The 20,801-nt window shown below is 40.1% G+C and overlaps 1 protein-coding gene across 5 annotated transcripts in view; it reads right to left on the reverse strand.

Moving 5' to 3' along the window:
• The window catches only part of SLC1A2 (solute carrier family 1 member 2), a 132,256-nt gene that overhangs the window by 30,064 nt on the left and 81,391 nt on the right, over positions 1-20,801 (reverse strand). For 4 of the 5 annotated variants that reach the window (XM_020782801.3, XM_020782802.3, XM_072985946.2 and 1 more), the window contains exons 3-7: positions 16,184-16,336; positions 12,176-12,426; positions 6,441-6,603; positions 4,797-4,923; positions 1,696-1,929 (exon numbers count right to left, since the gene is read on the reverse strand). In XM_020782801.3, the coding sequence (XP_020638460.1) occupies positions 1,696-1,929; positions 4,797-4,923; positions 6,441-6,603; positions 12,176-12,426; positions 16,184-16,336 (928 nt within the window). Of the gene's footprint in view, positions 1-1,695; positions 1,930-4,796; positions 4,924-6,440; positions 6,604-12,175; positions 12,427-16,183; positions 16,337-16,474; positions 16,588-20,801 lie in introns of those variants that run through there. The other variant, XM_078383489.1, reaches the window with a different exon arrangement.

Consider the following 20,801-nt stretch of genomic DNA (forward strand, 5'->3'; position numbering starts at 1 on the left):
TATGCAAGGCACCTCCTAGACAAACTCCTGGAGTGGATCGAAGTAGAAAATATCATCGGGGCAGAACAAGCACGCTTTCAGCCAGGGAGATCCACAATAGAACAATGCCTAATTATACAGCATCTTATAGAGAAATACTCAGCCAAAGGAGTAACATCACTCTATGCCGCCTTTGTGGACTTTAAATCAGCATTCGATTCTATATCGAGAACACACCTCTGGGACAAACTAACAAACTCATCTTTAGACAAGACTTCTATATCTAATCAGGGCCCTACACGAAGAAACATACTTGAGAGTCAGGTGCAGCAGACAAGGACACCTCATGGAATCTGTGCAAACGCACAGAGGTGTTAGGCAAGGCTGCCTACTGGCACCAGCATTATTCATCTTCTACATAAATGACTTATCAAGCTGGCTTAACACTGCCGATCTCCATTCTCCTAAACTTGTAGCTAGAACAGTGCCAGCTTTACTCTATGCTGATGATACAGTAATTTTATCCAGAACCCCTGTAGGGCTGAGGAGGGCACTTAAGAAGCTTGCCTCATACTGTGAATATAAATCCCTAACTATTAACTATCAGAAGACCAAGATAGCCGCCCGAAGTAGACATGGTCTAGAGGGGCGGGGTAAAAATCAAATAAATAAATAAATAAATAAATAAATAAATAGTCGCCTTTGGACAGAGACTCAAGAGTCGGCAAATAAATGGACACAGTATCGAGCAGGTGAACAGCTTCAAATATCTGGGGGTAGTACTACAGGCCTCGGGATCTAGGCTTCAGCATAGTAAATTTGTGGCAGATCAGGGAGAAAGATCGGCAAATAGTATAGTAAATAGTATAGAAAGTTTATGCTCCTGCCGCCTGAGGGAGATCGAGACCATACAGCACATGTTCTTCACCTGCCCATTGTATGAGGCAGTGCGAAAAGAGACTATAACCCCCTTAATAGATAGATTGCCAGGACGTTAAGAGGGAAATAGGCTTGAGTTCCTTCTCTCAGATGTTGATGTGCAGATCACCTGTCAGGTTGCGAGGTTCTGTGTAGCAATACTTCGATTGTGGAAGTTAAATACCAATTAGATTGCCGTTCCCAGTTGTATGTATGCCAACATGTTCTAATGGAATACTGAAAGTTAGAAATTTTAAGGTTTTTATAAGGTTTTATATCTATGTGACTGGTCTAAGGACTGTAAATAAACTATTATTATTATTATATTATTATTATAGCTGTTGGATCAGCTTTTGACCTTTTCAGGAGATGGGTGAAAGCCATTTTCATTTCACTTTGTAAAATAGCAGGTTCTTCAACAAAACTTTTCTTTGAAGGAATCTGTCATCCGTGCATATATTCTGTATTATCACTTCCATCTTCCTTTTATGTTATCCTGATCATAATATATTCCCCTACTGATTTTTCAACATCCCTCATCTTGGTTTAAAACTTCCTCTGATTTCTTAGAATTTATGGAAGAAATTTCTCATTTTTTTCTTTTCTGTTGCTTTTCTTTTCTTCTGTTTCTTTGCACTGATTATTATGCTTGTTCTTTTTGTCCCTTTGTGCAAGTCACCCAAAAGCTGAATTTAGGAGTCTGACCCTATTTCCCTAAAACACAGTATTAAAAATCCACAGCAAATCGGAAAGGATTTGGCATATCTTTAGCAGATATATAAAATGTATATCAAATACCTTGAGGCAGTGCCTAAAGCAGTAATCCAGGCTTGAAAGATGCCAGCAAAGAATGAAAAGGGATTTTTCCTTGTTATTACAAAGTATAACATAGGCAAGAAGATCCCTCCGTGGATGAGAAGGCCTATGATCACAGTGACCATGTACATTCCAAGCTGTCTTGCAACTACTTCCAAATCTTTGATTGCAATGATTTTTCCACAGATGAGACAGGCAATGCCCAGTGGGGAATACCTGGAACAAAGTGAAATGTAGTTTAAATATATATATATAGAAAGGTAGTTGGAAAATTGTCCCTCAAAGCAATAAATGGAACTGTGTAGTAACTAACTTTAAACAAAAACAAACAAACAAACAAAAACTCCTGGAGATATGAGAATATAAATATTGTTTTAATGCGCCTTCAAGTGGAACCGACCTACCGAAGGTAGAGCTTTCAAGGTAAGTGAGATATTTAAGGACTGGTTTTACCAATTTCTCACCCCCAGTGAGTTTCCAGCTATGAATGGAGATTTGAATCCAGGTCTCCCAAGACCTAAGTCCGCAGCTTGGGGGTCCATCTTGACCCAGCGCTTACCATGGAGTCCCAGGTAGAATCCGTGTTCTGCACTGCCCATCTACATCTTCTGCGGATTGCCCAGCTGCTCTCCTATCTTGATGCTGGGGTGCTCACCACTCTGGTCCATGTGCTCATAATCTTGAGATTAAACTACTGTAATGCACTCTATGTGAGGTTGCCCTTGAGATTGATGCGGAAACTACAAATGGTCCAGAACACAGCCACCAGATTATTAACTGTGGTGAAAAAATATCCACATTTCCCCACTCTGGCGGCCTTACACTGGTTGCCCATTCATTTCCACATTGACTTCAAGGTATTAATGGTTACATATAAAGCCCTAAATGGTTTAGGACTTCGATACCTGACAGAGCCCCTACTCCCACCTAGCTCCATCCATGTCACTTGATCTAGCCAGGCTGGGCGGCTGAGGGCTTGACCCCGAGAGAGGCCTGGAAGGAGAGAACTAGAAACTGGCCTTCTCGGCGGTGGCCCCTCGACTCTGGAACATCTTGCCCCTTGAGATTCGCCCGCCACCCTTGCTGGGAGTGTTTAAGAACAAGCTGAAGACTTGGTTCTTCAGGCAGGCCTTCCCCCCTTCCATTTCTTAGTTCCCCGTGTCTTACCATTTTGGACTTTGCTTATCTCTGTGTTGTTTGATATTGTGTGTTTTAAGTCTTGTTTTATATTCAGACTAAGCCGCCCAGAGTAGATTCGTTGAATCTACATGGGCGGGGTGAAAGCCAATAAATAAATAAATAAATAAATAAATAAATAAATAAATAAATAAACAAACAAACACACACACACACACACACACACACACACACACACACACACACACACACACACACACACACACACACAATAAATAAATAAATAAATCTTCCCGCTATACCACTCTGGGCATCATAATATAATATTAACATGCAATCCACAAAAATCTTATCTCAGCTTTTTTTCATGATTAAGATGTATTTAATGTTCAGGGATTTATTCCTGCACTTGCGCACTCCATGATCCCTATCATTTTCAAGTTTACGGTTTTTTGGTTTGGAAAAGATGAGCATTTCATAACCATCCCCCAGTGTAAACATTGTCAACAAAGAGCCATGACCCAAATATAGAGTAAAGTGAAGAGACTTGGTTCTATTTAGAACTTTTATTGATGCCCCAAATGTCTTCTCTACAATGAAAGGGAACTCATGGGAGTGTCAGGACCCTTGAGGGGAATTGGAAAACTTTATGTGAAAAAGTATCACTGTTGCTGATGACATCATCTGTCTTACACAGTGTAACTTACAGACCAGGGATTCAGCCTATTATTTTGTAGTAGTAGTAGTAGTAGTAGTAGTAGTAGCAGTAGCAGCAGCAGCAGCAGCAGCAGCAGCAGCAGTAGTAGTAGTTTTGTAAAAGCTATCTTTTCTTCCGATTTAAAATGGTATTATTATTAGCCATATGGTGACTGCTTGGCTTCTCTACACCTGCTGGTAAAAAGGTCCTATGACCTTACTCAAGGTACTGAAAGCTTCTAGTTGGGAGCCAATACTCTTATGCCCTGTTTTTAATATTAAGAGTTTTTTTAAAATATAAAACTTATTTTTCTTCCATTTTGAAAACATCAAATTCCAAAAAGTAAAACTGAAATGGGTTTCCAATAATAATAATAATAATAATAATAATAATAATAATAATAATAATAATAATAATAATAATAATAATAATAATAATAATAATAATAATATGCCTGCTTCACTTCTGAGCTCTCTATGAACTAACTGCAGAATGCCTACAAGCTGCAATCAATCAGATATCTATAAACATTTCACATTTACCATTTTACACACTACTTTCTATAAGTGCCAGAGCCTCTTCGCAGAAATGTTTTTTACTGACAATTCTTATAAATTCTCACACAACCCAGGTTTGGTTTATGGCTTTGACATATTCACAAGAATTTAATAGATCGCCCAAGCTGCTGGAGGGAATGTATCTTTTCCTCAGAGAGTAGTTATAAATAGCTGAACAGAATGTGCTTTGGCTGCAAAACAAAGGAAACTTATCTTCCTAGAACAAATATTCCCATCTCCAGAAATGAACAACAGTCATGGGCGGAGCTTCACAAAGCACTCTCCCTTTTTTAAATCACAACTCCCAGAATTCCCCATCCAGCAGGAACAAGTGTCTGTGGTGCCCAAATTCATGTGCACATTCTCCAATCTCTTTGAAGTAAGAACAGGATGCAGTATTGGAAAACAAATGCATTATATGAGTTTTACTGTTCTAGACCAGTGGTTCTTAACCTTTGTTACTCGGATGTTTTTGAACTGCAACTCCCAGAATCCCCAGCCAGCACAGTTGGTGGTGAAGGCTTCTGGGAGTTGCAGTCCAAAACTCCTGAGTAACCCAAGGTTAAGAACCAGTGTTCTAGACCATATCATAAAATATATACACATGAAGAAACTGTACGTAAGGTACAATAAGATATCTGATCATGCAACAGGGTTTGGTGTACCTCAAGTGGGTGATTATGTCAACTTACCACATGATCATTGTTACTAACTTCATTACAATCTCATTCAAGATGTTGAAAAAATCCACCATCATCTTGGCTTGTTCTCCCATTTTGCCCATTGCAATGCCAAACGCAATGAAGAACCCAATGAGACCTATTGAATACATGTTAACATGTTAAAACCATTGTGATTCTTAACAATATAAAGTAAGACCATGCCCGCAATATTATTTGTCAGCTTTCACAGACTTTAAACACAGGAAAAAGTGGCAGATATCACCTTTACTACAAGAAGAAAAAGCCCTGCAGTGAAAGTGCCAGTGTTCTGACTCTGTGAGCCTAAACTCTTTTTCACTACTGGAATCACTCTTAAATAAGTGTAGTAGTGATTCAAAGGGACGTGGTGGCGCTGTGGGCTAAACCGCAGAAGCCTGTGCTGCAGGGTCAGAAGATCCGGCAGTCGTAAGATCGAATCCACGCAACGGAATGAGCACCCGTCGCTTGTCCCAGCTCCTGCCAACCTAGCGGTTCGAAAGCATGCAAATGCAAGTAGATAAATAGGGACCACCTCGGTGGGAAGGTAACAGCATTCCGTGTCTAAATCACACTGGCCATGTGACCACGGAAAGATTGTCTTCGGACAAAACGCTGGCTCTATGGCTTGAAGAGCGGGATGAGCGCCGCCCCCTAGAGTCGGACACGACTGGACAAAAATTGTCAAGGGGAACCTTTACCTTTTACCTAGTGATTCAAATGCTCTTAGGCTGCAACCCATTGCCCATACTCTCTCTACACAACAATCCCATATGTCCTTAGGAAAGGATAAGGATGCTAGAAATGAAGCAACATTGGGAAGGAGATTGGAGTGGTGGTGGGAAGATTGTACAAAAAGGATCGTTCTTGATTTTCCTCTCCTATTGTAATTCCTTCAGCATAAAATTTGCGCTAGAATTAAAAAAAAAAACCTGGCTGTGGAACCAGGGATTGGGAGTCTGAGTCCTCACTATGCCTTGCAGGAGAAGGGGCAGCCTATATGGCATTGGGCAAGTTACACCTAGAAGAAGAGAAAGATGAAGGAGTTCGGATTGTTCTGTGCCTAGAAATCCATGGGAAAGGCAATCAAAATTCAGAATTAACTTGTGAACACATATTATGCTTTGACAAGCCAGTATTAAAGCATATTACTGTTTTTAAAATCAACTTAATGAAAATATAGATATATAAATCGAAGCATTTTAAAATCAATTGGGTTTTTAAAAAATATTTTATGAATTGGAAAGATCAGGAACAGAACAGTTCATATGAGCAATCTCCTGATGACTTGCAATCAGTAACACTAAGTTTGTATCTTGCAGAAGCAGTGCAGCCTAGCATATAAATATAGCATATGAGTACATAGCAAAACAAACGAAAAGGTTGGGCTAAAATTACATTTTTAAAAAAAAAATCAATCACTTCTGTAGACACCTAGTAAACACAAATTGATGTGGGAGTGGGTGTGCATACTCGCTAAAATGCTTTTACACTCCCTGATAGTTTCTCCTTTCAATATCTTCTTTAACTTTTATTTCAAATTTCTTCTGTTTTTAACATGACTGTATGATGCCACTGGAATGTATTCAATAGATGTTTCATAAATGTAAACAATAAAAAAACAGATAAAATAAATACCTAAGACATTCATTCCATCCTTAAACTGAAGGCCTTTCTTAATGACCATCTGAGGTTCTGCAGTCACCTCACTTTCATTCATCATGGCAAAGATGGAGTCTGTAGCATTATCTGGTTCTTCAATCTCTTGAGGGACAAGCACTTTCTTGGTGACTGTTTGAATCTGTAAGGAATCAAATAACAGACAGGCTGCAAATGAAATGGTCAACGTAACTTTCACAGAAGATGGTGTTCCTCAGATTTTGAGCTTGAGTTCCCCTGCTAAACGATTGCCTTTCAAATCAGTTCAGTTTGTCTGTTCCACATCCAGGTGGGCAAAGACACTTGTACAATCCTTAGTAGAAAGATATGGTTGGTTCCAGAGCTTGGGATACCTGTTTACAACCTCCAATGACCATGATAGGTGGTGAATTCTTGGAAGGGCTCTGCAGGTTTGTGCAAGACTAGAGATGAGTCAGAACTTTGTTTCAATTCTTTATTTGAACAAGAATTTGCTAAACCAGCTCAAACTTTCTAACAAAAAAGGGCTTTCAAGCATGAAAGCAAATATTTTATTTGGGGCTTGGAAAGGTTTGGGAATCTGGGAAGATAACAAAGCATAGTGTATCATAATTTGTTTATAACACCCAGTCCCGGTTAATATCTAGCCATATTTTGCACCAACAAATATATTGAGACCATGTCCAAAAATAGTCTAAAATACTGTATTAATCCCAATGTGAAGGTCCCAAGAACAAGGGTAATAGATCCATAGAATCACAGATCGCTGAAGGCAACCTATCTTTGTCAGTGTGGATCAGTAGAAAATCTTTCCTGAACAGCATTTGACCGAACTACATCTTTTTGCACTTTTTAGGAGAAAAATTCTCTCTGCCTCAGGATCATCCTCATTCCTTGATGTTTGTGCCCCCTCCTTTCAGGTGTTCCTTGTTCCTCTTTGGCTGTTGCACATCTTACAGCTTTGGCAGTCTGTAGATGGGAATGGTAGTTCCAGCATCCAGAGAGGCAGCTTATATCAAAGCCCTCTGTTCTGAGTGTCATGTAGAAATGTGTGGCCTTGAAACATAACACATGCAAAATATGGTCAGACCATGACTCAAAGCCTGAGCAGAAGCTCTGAAACAGGCCAACATTCCTGCAACTTCTCCTCTGGAGCTAATTATTATCTTGAGAATTCTGACATCTTTTAAACATTAAGAAAAGCCTGAGAATATTAGAAAGTGTGCAGTAGCTGAGGGCTTGTCGCTGGAGATCTTGCTGAAAACAAAGCAATGGTAGAGATTCTTAGCATCCTTGGAGAGGCCAGGCCTGTCATTATTTGTAAATGTCAGTCAGGCTTTATTGTCGTAAACTATGGTTGCCGGCCAAGTCTCAGGCTTTGACCCCAGAATCTCAGGCAATGTGATACAGCCGACCTGGCAATCCTCGGCAGTTTGGGGGTTCATCCTGACATAACTATCCACTAATCTACTGATTGATCCAAACTTACTCTTATCCCACTACTTCTTTAGAAAACATGCTTTTTTTCTTTTAGTATTGTCTCTTCCCTCCCTCCCTCCCTCCCTCCCTTTCTCTCTCTCTCTCTCTCACACACACACACACGTGCGCGCATGCGCACGCGCGCACGCGCGCACACACACACACTTTGCATTTATTGCTGTGGTATGTCCCCTGTGATACCACAAGAGGGCTTTACAAGGAAAGGTGAATTCCATTAAGCATTGGAAAGCAGCAGTGGAGGTGAAGGGATATCCTACCAGCATTATATAAGTTATTGACTGTTGAGATGTTCATTCACTGAACATCTCCCCATCTATGGTGGATCTCTTGTACAAGATCAGCCCACCTATCATACAGGGTAAAGCAATTGACTCAGGCAACCAGGGGTAGGTGTGTGTGTGTGTGTGTGTGTGTGTGTGTGTGTGTGGTGTGTGTGGTGTGTGTGTGTGTGTGTGTGTGTGTGTGTGTGATGAAAGGGTAGGAAATTGTTCATATATTTTGTTGTTGTATTTTTATACCAAGAGATGGGGACAGGCATTTCTGAATTTTTCCGCATTATGTGCAAAAAATAATAAGCTTCCTTGAATACTAAGCACATTGACTGGAAGAGTGGTAGAAGTGGTGTCTGCTGCTCTGCCTTAGGCAACAAAATGGGATGGCCCTGGACCCTCCCTGTCTCCACCCTGGTGCCCTGGTGCCAAAAAGCAACTGTGGGAATTTCCCTTCTCTCAGCATTGCTGTGCAGCTGACAGCAGCTATTGCAATCCAGGAGGAGAAAGGCAGGATTGAAAGTATGGCTACAACCTGATCTATTGCAAGCACAGAAAACCAGTCACAGGAGTGAGGAGGAACTTTCCAACTATCTCTCTTTAGGTTATTTCTGGGGAATTGGTCTGTTTTACCATAATGTTTAGTATATTCCACTATTCAGCTCTTGCCCCAGCACCTTCAACTCCAACACACCATGACTGGGTGGCATAAGTGGGCTGAACATGGTTGAGTCTGCCTTCCCTGTAACCGTTGTGCTCATCTGCTTGTTGACTTCCCCACAGCTCCCTGTTAGATCATTTACCCCTTGTAATTGTTGAACAAATTTCTTTTCCCCCATCCAAAAAAACCCCACCCACTTTGATTAGGACCTGCTGGGTTAGGACAGCAGTCTTGCTTGGCTACTTTTCTATCCATACCTGAGATAAACATGACCTCCGCAATATCTTTGTCCAAGTTACTTACATCGGTCTCACATCCTTTGTGGCAAGTGGTGGGTGCCATCCCCTCAGAAGAGATGAAATTCCCCACAAATCCTTGGTGACACCACATTTCAACCATCACACACTATGCATAATGTCTGTTCTGCCATCTCAGCACATTGTATTGACAGATTCCAGGCATTTTTGCTAAAGCAGAGATCCTTAGACTCCTGCACCCAGAAGGTGCTTGTCTTGGCTGAAAAGGTGCTTTTCAAAGTGTTCTGTTGAAAAAGTGTCTGTTCCCTCATTCCCTCCCTCTTTTCTTTCCTTTATTTTAAACCTGTCATCTTAGGTTAAAAGGAAAAAAATTCTGCCCCTAGCGGTAGGAATGGATTAATTGGCTTTGCATTAGTTCCTATGGGAACTAATGATTCAAGTTACAAACCGCCCCTCGACCTAAGAACCAAAAACAGCCGGAATGTATTAATTGGTTTTCAATGCATTCCTATGGGAAATGCCGATTCGACTTACAAACTTTTTGACTTACAAACTTCTTTCCAGAACAGATTAAGTTTGTAAGTCAAGGGTTGACTGTACTAGCCCCAGATTTCATACATGCTCATGAAAATCCCTGTATTAAATGAGATCTAAAGTTAATAAGAGTAAAAATTACAGAATTTCTACAGATGCTGACTTTAGTTTCCTGTTTTTGCTTTAAAAAGAGCAAGAAGCCTTTCCCTCATGTCTTCATAAAACTGCACAAAATGTGGAAGGTTGGATGTTTGGTATAGACACACGGCACACACGTAAAACCCACTCCACATTTGCATCCCATGAAGAAGTCACTTAGGCTTTTGTGAACTTAAATGAGAAAGGCTACAGAGGAGTCTGTAAGCCTGTCTAGTCAAACACAAAGTCAAGAGTCTAAATCCAGAATTAATCCTAATAAGAACAAACCCACTGGAATCACTGGGCAGGATCCTCTTGCAGAGCTCTGCCTGCAAGGCAGGAAAGACATCACTGACAGTGGAGGATTGCTCCCAATTAAAGAGTTCCCTTTTCAATTTTGGAGTGTGCACCACTTTGTGTCATTGCGTGCATGTCACATGCACTCTGAAAGTGACAAAGGAATTCTTTAATTAGCAGCAATCTGTTGCTGCCAGTGACATCATTCCCATCGAAGAGGTGGAACTCCGCAAGGGCACACTGGCTAGTGACACTTTCATAAATGGGAAATAATGTAAATCAATTTCAGTGGGTTTACTCTTGTTGGTACTAACACTGGATTTAACTCAAGTGTTTTCACATCTACTAAAATACAATTCCTGGAAACAAACTATTTTAGTGTTTATTACATACTGTTCTAATTTTGGGACGCTCTGTCTACCCACTTCACATGACTCTTATTTTGATGATGCAGTCATTAAATTTTATAACCAGTCAGACTGTAGTTCTTCTGAGCATGCTTCTTTAGAAGTAAGCTACACTTAAATCTGTTGACCTTACTTCTTAGTAGGCATAATTAGGATCGAGTCTTACGCAAATTTGGCTGCCAAGTGGAAGACAGAAATGCAGATTGCTTAGCTCTGTGGCAGCTTGTATTTCTCTTCCAGGAGGTCCAGCCCTGCCTTTCTTCCCCACCCACACAGTACAGCCTCCAGCGACAACCTCTGATAATATACTGTCTTAAATCTTTTAAATGACGGTATATAGGAATGTTTCAGAAAGATTTTGGTGATGGATCTTGCTGGGCCCATTAAAAAGAGGCCAGATAACATAGCTTCAGGAGGAAGGGCAGGGGAAAAAGATGATTAGAGCAGGAAGCAGTTTGTGAATCCTTTAAAAAAAATCACACCAATAGACTTTTCTGAGGAAACATGACTGAGATGTTTATCTGCTGAATAGAAACAGAAAAAGCAGCATCAGCAGCAAAAGGAAAGCATTCTTCCCACCCCATGTTTTATCCAATAGCAACTCTCAGTCCTAATGAGGGAGATACACCCACTAAAGACTGGCCGATCTTCTCATGCCAGTTGTTTCGTCTGGTCTTGGCTCTCTTGTTTTAAACATCCAACTCCTTTGCCATGTGCTCCAGTGGTCACAGATCATACTGTCCACATCTTCTCTACACAGAGGAAATAAAACAGCCAAATGTTTTGGGTTGTTCAAATAGTTTAACACAAAAGCATGATAATATATTCTAAGTCGAAGTGGCAAAAAGAGATGAAAAATAAATGTTCATATATAGTAAAATGTCGAGCATGATCTAATCAGAATGAAGCAGTTTAAACCTAAATGCCTTAATTTAAAACTGGGTTGATTTTTTCCATGACTTTTCAGTTTTTTGTTATACAGTAGGACTGCCGTATCCGTGAGGGGTTGATTCCAAGCCCCCCACCCCCCGCAAATGTGGAAGCATGGAAGCTATACATTACATGGTCTCTGTCTTCCTCTAGCGGCCAGTTCTGCTAAATACACCCTGGAAATATGCATAAATGTGTATTTCTGGTTTTTGTTTGTTTGTTTGTTTTTTAGCATTTTCAGGCAGTGAATAAGTGAATCAGGAAATACTGATCCCATGGATAGGGGATCCTACTGTGTTTAGAACACAAATTGAAGCGAAATATTTGGTTGAACAGCTAAGTACAATGGACATCTAAGGAGCTCTAATCAGAACAGCTATGCAAAAAGCCCATGAAGTCTCTTTTTGAAGAATCTAGAGGAATAAATAGAATTTTAAGGAGGCTCATGAAAGCATGGAAGAAATTAGGCAGTGTTTTCATCACTAGTGAACGGCAAACTGAAAAAAAATTCTTCTGAAGATAGGACAAACTCTGGCATCCAATAGAAGCATTTCTTTTGGCAATAGGTGATTAGGCATAGGGGATCCCAAATGCACATAGAATAAGGCCTAGTTATACAGTAGTAGGATTACTGTAATTGTTCAGGAAGGTGTATAATTGTTTATTACAGTAAAAGTTGTTTATTTTTAATGTGATATACAGTATTACATGTATTAATGGAAGATAAAGGTCTGTTATTCACCTGCTGAAAGCATGCTTGCACAAGGTTTTCAGGGAACAAGTTTCTGATAAGGTCCAAAAAAGCATCAAGACTGGACACTTCATCATTCTTTTTCCCTTCCCCCAGTTGCTTCTTGAGCTTTGGGTTGCCCGGATGAATGGCTAAAACCAGAATGACTCCAAGTACAGCAGCAATGATAGTTGTAGACATATAGTAGACCATTGCTCTTGTTCCTAATCGACCACTAGCCTTAGCATCCAAGCCAGACAGACCTGTTTGGGAGGGAGGGAGAGAGAAAGAAAGAAAGAAAGAAAGAAAGAAAGAAAGAAAGAAAGAATTAGGAGTTAATAAAAATTGGTTACCTCAATATTATGACTCTACAATACCTCAAAAAATGATTATTTATGCTTCAACTTAAAACAAAATGAAGAATATACTTGTAGTAGTTAATACATCAATGGTGGTCTTAGTATTATAACCGTCCACAATGGCCAGGAATAGTTATTATGAATAAAATTTAAAAATAATATTCTCTTTTGTACTAGTTAATTCACTGAATAAATGGATCTTTTTAGCAGTCTATAGAGTCAGTCAGTGTGTGGCAGTTGGCAAAATACCAGACTAGGGCTTAGGAGACCTGGGTTCAAATCCCTACTTGGCCATCAAGTGGCAATGGTAAATCAGCCGCTGAACATCAAGTGTCTTCAGAAACCCTAATAGGATTACCATAACTTGGGAGTCATTTGGTGTAACAATAAGTGCTGTTCTATAATAATAATAATAATAATAATAATAATAATAATAATAATAATAATAATAATAATAATAATAATAATAATAATAATAATAATAATAATAATAATAATAATAATAATAATAATAATAATGCCCCATTGATTCTGATTTATAGTGACCCTCTCCAGGGTTTTTTAAGGATTCAGATTCCTGCATTGACCAGGGGATTGGACTCAGTGGCATTATAGGCCCCTTCTAACTCAATTATTCAATGATTCTAAAAAGTACTCAGACATGGTTTACCATTCCCTACTTTCAGAGATATCCACATATACAGAGGCAGGTTCTTCTCCTGGGAAGCAAAAATGGTGTAGTAAACAGAGTGATGGATAAGGACTCAAGAGGTCTGGGTTCAAATCCCGGCTTATCTGTGGAAGCTCAGTTGGGGTGAGGAACTGATAAAAATACTCCTTAAATATCTTACTTGTCTTGAAGGCTTATTAGGGTTGCTATAAGTCAGTTCTGAGTTGATGGCACATAAGATAGCACATGTGTACACCAAACCCTTAAGCTACATTAATAAGCAGTGGACTCCCCAGGGTTTCTGACAGACACTAATGTTCTGAAATGTACAAATGTTCTCATATATATATATATATATATATATACATCCTACTATACCACTATGTTCAGAGGTGTCCAAACTGGTGTACTTTGGACTGCAGCTTTTGTAGTTCAAATACATTTGAGAACTGATTGAAGTAGGAAACAATTTTTCCTAAATTAAACTAAACTCAGTGCAACTAATTCTGCCTTGGTCCTCTTCAAGATAAATATTTTTAATTAACTAACTTTTTTTTTTTGGACTGTTCAGTCTATTCCTTTACTTATAATATTTTCATAATGCCTTTCCAGGGAAAGTTTCCCCAAGAAACATTAGCAAATGGAACTTTAAAATAATGAAATAAAAACTGTTGGTTAAAACTGTTAAAATAGCTATACAACACTATAGTAAGATGTGTTTTGACACTTGATGAAAAGCAATTGCAAACAATCAGGCATTTTAAAGTGTCTGAGATGGAGTCATGTGCAAATCCTAGAGTAGATCATATCATAACAATGGAGCCACCAGTTTAATGCATCTTATAGCCAGACTGATGTGCATGGCCTCTCTGTTGATCTTAGAGCTTGGACCGGTTCATATAGCTGCAAGTAGTACTTCAATTATCCTGGTCCAAAGCCATATAGGAGTTTAAGGATGACATCCAGCACTTTAAATAGAGACCGCAAATCCACTGACATGCTGTACAGCTGCATCCTCTGTTATTTGAAGCCTCCAAACCATCACGATACGCTGCCCCACAAAGAACACATTATGGTAGATAGACAAGTGTAAGAAAGCACACTTTTTCAAAGCTGAGGCACAGTTGCTGAATCAACTCAAGCTGACACTAGATCAACACTGGTAATCAACATCACCTGCATCTCTCTAGGTAACACTGAGTCCCGGAAAATTCATAAGCTCTGTGGAATTCACTTCTAGTCTCATGCTTCCATCCAAATCATGAGATTTCCCTGCCAAAAGTACTTTGGTTTTATGAGTAGTAAGCTTCTATTTGTTTGTCCTCCTTAATCCCTAAATTCCCCCCGGACATTTTTTTTAGGGTTTGTTATTATGTGCTGTCAATTCCTTTCAAATTTATGTGTCCTCATGAATTAATAACCTCCAAAAGGGTCTTGAAAACTAGAGGTTACGGCTTCTTTTCTTGAGCAAATGCCTCCCATGTTGTCTTCCTCCTTGACTACTATTTTCCGCATTTCCTAGCACTGCTGTATCTTCCGGTGAGTCTTCTCATTTGATGTCCAAAATATGACAGTATCAATTTAATCATTTCGGTTTCTGATGAAAGTTCAGGCTTGATTTCATCTAGAACCCATTTATGTATCTTTCTGTTGGCTTATGGCATCCATAAAGCTCTCTTCCAGCACCACATTATATTTCCTCTCAGCTTTCTACCACCCAGTTTCCACAGCATTACACTGTAACGAGGAATGCCACAGTATGGATGATCTAGGTCATGGTTTCCAGCAATGGAAACATCCTTATACTTTTTTTTCTAGTTGCCCATTCAGATGCCATTCAACATGTTGAATTACATAGTCCTGTTTTTGCACTGGGTTTGGCACAACTAGAAAAAACACCTGCTGGAGGGGTAGTTTATTTTGAATCTATTCTGGTTGCATTTTAGTTTACTTGATTTGGCATGTGTGATTCCCTGTATCCGAATAAACAGTGGGTTCTGCGGGGATTTGCTAAGTGTAATGAGTTCTTGATCGCAGGACAACCTGCAGTCTGAACTCTTCCTTTCTTCCCATACCTTTTTTCTATTTTATCACAGTATCAATGTAGTGCTAAGCCAGTTTAACATGAAATACAAAACAATTAAATATTTAAAAATATGATTTATCGGATATGACCATTCCTAAATTACAGAGGAAATATCTGTCAGAGTAGTTGTGGACTTTGATGTAGGCTACTGATGCTGGCTTTGTTAGATAAAAGCTGCTAAGTCTGACATCAGCAGAATGCGGTGAAGTTCCCAGCACGGAGCAAAAACAGGGAAAACAGGGACTTGGAACACCCGAGCGCTTGTGTACCACATAGTTTACCATTATACTATAGATTGTACCCTACAGATACACACATCAGCAGAAAAATCATGTGACGTTAAATTGATTTCTAAAAAACCCAACCAGCTCGTGATTTAATTCAATAATGTAGTCAAACCCTCAGTTTAATTTCTTCAAGTGTATACTCACAATAGCCATTTTTAAAAAGTTGCTGTAATGTTGATCACACTGCAGAGAACATCATGATCTCATATAACCTCACTATGTTGGAGGCGGTTTTGATGAATTCTGTGCGGGAAAAGCTGACAAGGAATTTAGCTTGAAGTTACAGCTAAATTCAAAACAGCATCAATTCTAGTCTCTTGCAAAAATAAGACAAAGATCCATCACGACTTGATCCTTCTTCATCCAATAAAATCCTCATCTGCCATTTGCCAAAATGTTGCCATTTTAGAAGACATGTGAAAAGTGTGGCATCCTAAGCAATCACTTAATTTTTATAAATATGAACATACCACACCAATCTCCCTAGCAAGAATAATGCGGGTATATAGCATTATGACAAACCAACTGAAATATTGATCTGATGAGCTGCTGCCATGACTCGCTTTAAGGCAATCTCTCACAAAAGATTAGCCTTCTAATTGCCATAATAGAGCTCACCTGTGATTAAACTGGAGATAATTAGAGGAAGAATCAACATTTTCAGCATCCGCATCAGGATGTCTCCTGGGAAGGCTATCAACATGATGACATCCGGATTAATAGGTGTCGCCATGCGAAGGAGGGCTCCACATACTGCACCCATAACGACGCCTGTAGAGATTGAGAAACAAACATGTAAAAGGGGAGCATACAGGACAGAATTCTGAGTAATTCATTTAGAATCCTAGAAAAACAGGTTTCAAACAGATGTTACTATGAGAAACTAAGCATAACAAGTTTCTCGCTCACCAGTCTTCAACCTATCTGCCTGGCATACCCATTTTTTTCTCCTCTGCAGCAGGAAAGTCTGGAGAAGGGGAGAAACTTTCTTACTGTACTCATCAGAAGCAGTTTCTAACATGGTCTGCAGGATGATTCATGGTAGATGGTATAAAACATGGCAGGAACTAAACATTTGCCGATAACCCACAGTAGGCTTTTTCCTGATGGTTATCTGAAAACAGGTGTGAAACCAGCTGTTTTCCATGCCCTGATTTAATGCAAGTCCTCTCATTAAAGCCAGACATTGAGCAGGCTGGCCCATGCAGGAAAGCTTTCTGTTACTACTGACAGCACTGGGGTTGGGGCATGACCTCACTCACTGGACATGCCACAAAAATGGAGCTACTGGGGATGCCTCCCCTGGCAAGAAAAAATCTTGCTAGCCAGCCAGTGCCAAGCTAGTTGAGAGGCCTCCCAGCGCTGGCTGGGCAGTGATACTGTTCTTATCTGGGGGGCAGCTCCAATGGCTCAATTTCTGCTGCAGGTCAAATGGGCAAGAACAGCTGCTCTGACTATGGTGCTGGCTGGCCGTCGATGGAAGCTCTGATGCTGTTTAAAAAGTGCACTTTGGTGCAATTTTAAAACCAGATCACAGCTTGCATTTTGTACAGTGGGTTTTGCTGAACATGAAGTTATTGTCCCGTGTAGAATCTAAAACCCTCATTTGCTGTTCGTGGCAGTCTGATCACATACATCACTGCCATGGCAACTGGCTCTGTTTTTGGACTCTCTGTATTAAACCAGGCTTAATGCCATCTTTGCCCAATGAAGAGTTCTGTGCCATTCAAAAGCTTACGATATTTGTAATTTATTAGATATGCATTGCCCAGAATTTGAACTGCCACTTGTTGAAAGCACTTGGGCCTCCATCAGACATTGTTGTCCAACACACCATGGTCCTCCTGCCTTTCTACCAGTGGAGACCACAGTGGCTTGCTGGGAAAGGGGAAGAGTACTAGCCACTTTCTGCTTCCACCATTTAGGCCACACACGCCAGCTATTAGTGCCCCATTTTGGAAAATATGCATGTTTTCCCCAATGAAGCAAATATTAGTACATCAGTGCCAAACCATCAGGGCTCGGATAGCAGATTATAAAAGAAGGTGCAGTCATAAATCTCCATCTAGTTTGGCACAGATTGTGAATTAGGGGAGGTTTATGGATTGCTGTGGCTGTGTTTGCCTCTTATCCCCCTGTATCTGTCTATTTCTCTCAGTAAAATAGAGCTTCTATCCATCAGAATCACCCAAAGTGGAATAGTTACATAGGGAATTAAGAGTGGCATCATTGAAGAGAATTGATCCAGTGGTGATGGGAGTGGAGAAATTCTGGAGGGGTAGCTATTGGGCGGCAGCAGTGGTCGAAGGTGACAATGGAACAGCACTTTTCATAGACAACAGCAGTAGTAATCAAGCTTCTTAGTACTGCGCAGAAGAAAGCAATGGTAGATCATTTCTGAATGCTTTCTGAAAAGAAACTAGAAGGACTGCAAACTGCAATGTAGTATAAGGAGTGCAAACTGAAGGAAAGACAGTACTTCCAACCACCTGATATTATTATTAATTTGGCATTAATTTGGCTCCAATGGGCTTCACCTAGTGGGCAAACTAAATTTTAACTCCTACTTCCTGGGGGAGGCCCATTGGGCTTTTGAATTGCTGAATTGGGGCTATCGTACTTTGGACATGTCATGAGAAAAAGAGATTCAACTAGAACACACAATAATGTGTGGTAAAATAGAAGTAGGAAAAGATACAGACCTAATATGAAATGGATTGACCCAGCAGTAAAGCATTCCCAGATTCTGGTTTGTGGGACTTACGGTAAATAGCACTGTTAATGACAGAACCTTTAGAAGGTCATTAATTCATAAGGTCACCGTAAATCAGAAATATTCTTATGGCACTTAACAACAAACTGAATGATTTTAAAATAAATTCATATTATTTCAGTCTATCCTCTGAGAAATTTCTTGAGGTGTTGGGCTGTAGTATATAACAATGGATGAATCAAACAAACATTGACAAAGTAGAGCAGGGGTTTTAATCTTTGTTTGGGTCATAGATGTGGAATGACTCTTAAAACATGGAGAAATAGGGAAAATAGTATGTAAATCCTGACTAGACAGTGGACTGGATATCTCAATCTGACCTACTAGGCTAAATGGGGAGTCAGTGTCTGGATGGATGCACTCAGTCTTCGATCCAAAGTTGGCTGCCAGTTGGTTGCAATTCTCTATACTTGGTTGTAATGGTTGCATCTGTCCAGCATTTATAAGACTGTGGACAACACAAAAGAGTTCTGCCTGTTGGTCGAAGGACTCATTAATCAATTTGGCATTATAGCCTGTTTTTGCATCTTTGCTACTCCACGTCTCTTTCCCAGGTTTCAAATGCAGCATTTTCACAATGAGACTCTCTATCATTCAAAGAATGCATGAATTTCCCAGGCGGCTGTGTTAATCTAAGTGAAAATAATCGTCAAGACATTTCTCCTGGGAAAGATTCTTGGTCATTTTAGAATGAACAATCTGAGCCAAAAGGCAATGTCAAATTAAATTTACTGTTAACCTCTTTTCAGGATATATGAATATATTAAAACTATATGTACAGTTTTCCTCCCCTACTATAAGTGTAGCTGCCCATTCATGCTGAAGGGAATAAAGGCAGGCTCTGTGAAGGCTGTGCATTTGACTCTTAGCTTCACAGAACTGTAACATTAAAAAACGCACAAAAACAATCTAGTAAGCCTGGGCAGAAAGCCAACAAACCACACCAAAATGTCAAACTGCTCCATATTTGGAAGCTGCTGTGCTCAGAAGGCAATTGAGAAAACTGGATCACTGTATCGTTGGCCGAGTGTACAGTGAGAGAGAGCGAGAGCTAAAAGGTATCAGTAGCTTGTGAGAAAAGCCAAGGGATGCATGCCTTTCACTCCCCTTTCTCTCTTTCTCCTGGCAAGAGGCAGAGGATTTCAGATGTGAGGATTCTGTTGGTGTTGCTTTGTTTTTGCTAGAGATTGTGAAATGAAGTGGGATTTTTCTTGTGTGTTTGTACATTGAAAAACCATTTGATTCAAAATGTAGGCACAGAACTTGGACTCCTGGACTGTGTAACAGGCCAATATCCTAGTGGTGATGGACTATGTTAGAAAAAGCACACCCGGGGACCAAGCCACCCCAGCCAAAACACCATTGTTGCCTCAGAAGTTCCTGCTGTTGGTACAGTCACCATTGAAATTCAGAGACAAAGGTGCACAGGTATGTTTGCAGATATTTGGACAAAGAAGTGTCCAAACCCATACGTTTGCACTCATCTATTCAGTGGCAATTGCATCAGCTCTCTAGGGTCCAGAATGGCGCTGCAGCACCTTCCTGAACTGCAGAAACCCACTTCCTGACCTTCTTTCTACCAGGGAAGGGAAAGGGGAAAGAAGGTTTTCTTTGTGGCAATGCACATTTGAGGAGCACTTATTTAGGAGTGGTGATAGAACCGATCGGGGCCGAAACAATGTTGGAAGATGATGCAAAACTAATTGGGAACAAGAGGGCAGAGGTCTCTAATCTAGCATTCCAACACTGCTTACCTACTGTATGATGTTAAGGAGGTAGGTTGCATAAGAGAAAAGGCAAGCATAACCTACTACTTTTCGTCTTGCAACCCTGCAAATGCTGGTGGCCATTGATTTAGGTATGGATCTACGTATTTTGGCAACATATGATTAATTCTTAGGACTAATGATTACTACTATTGGATTTATTGACTCACAAAACATCATCTTAAAATGCCCCCCCCGCCACACCAAAGGAGCAGAATCTGTGTTGCCCTGTGGTCTGAAACTTGTGTTAAAGCATCCTCATGGAGTTATTGCCATTACTATCCATTCATGTGCCTCTTACAAAAAAAATCTGACTCAAATAGAAAATTAAGGCCAAGGGTGCAATTACATGGCCAAATACTGTGGGATTTGCTCCACTTACATAGCAGCTGAATTCAACATTTTGGTTTTGTGTATGCGCGTGTGTATGTTTTTTTAAAAAACTGACTGTATGATACAAAGGCTGATTGGAATTAGTCCATCTTTTTTTTCCCTCCCAAAGTGTTTTTCCCACCTCTGTTGTTGGGAGGTTTCTACTTTTTTTAAGCTGGAACAATTTCAATAGGCTTTTCCCCATGTGGTCAGTTGTGATACATTCTTGTAAAGATTTGTGCACATGCGTCTGCGGATCATGTTTCAGAGACATAGGCAGTTGGGCCAGGATGTTCCTGGAGGAGAGGGCATGCAAAAACAAAAC

Source organism: Pogona vitticeps, chromosome 1 (assembly GCF_051106095.1).
Source record: "Pogona vitticeps strain Pit_001003342236 chromosome 1, PviZW2.1, whole genome shotgun sequence".
Taxonomy (NCBI): Eukaryota; Metazoa; Chordata; class Lepidosauria; order Squamata; family Agamidae; genus Pogona; species Pogona vitticeps.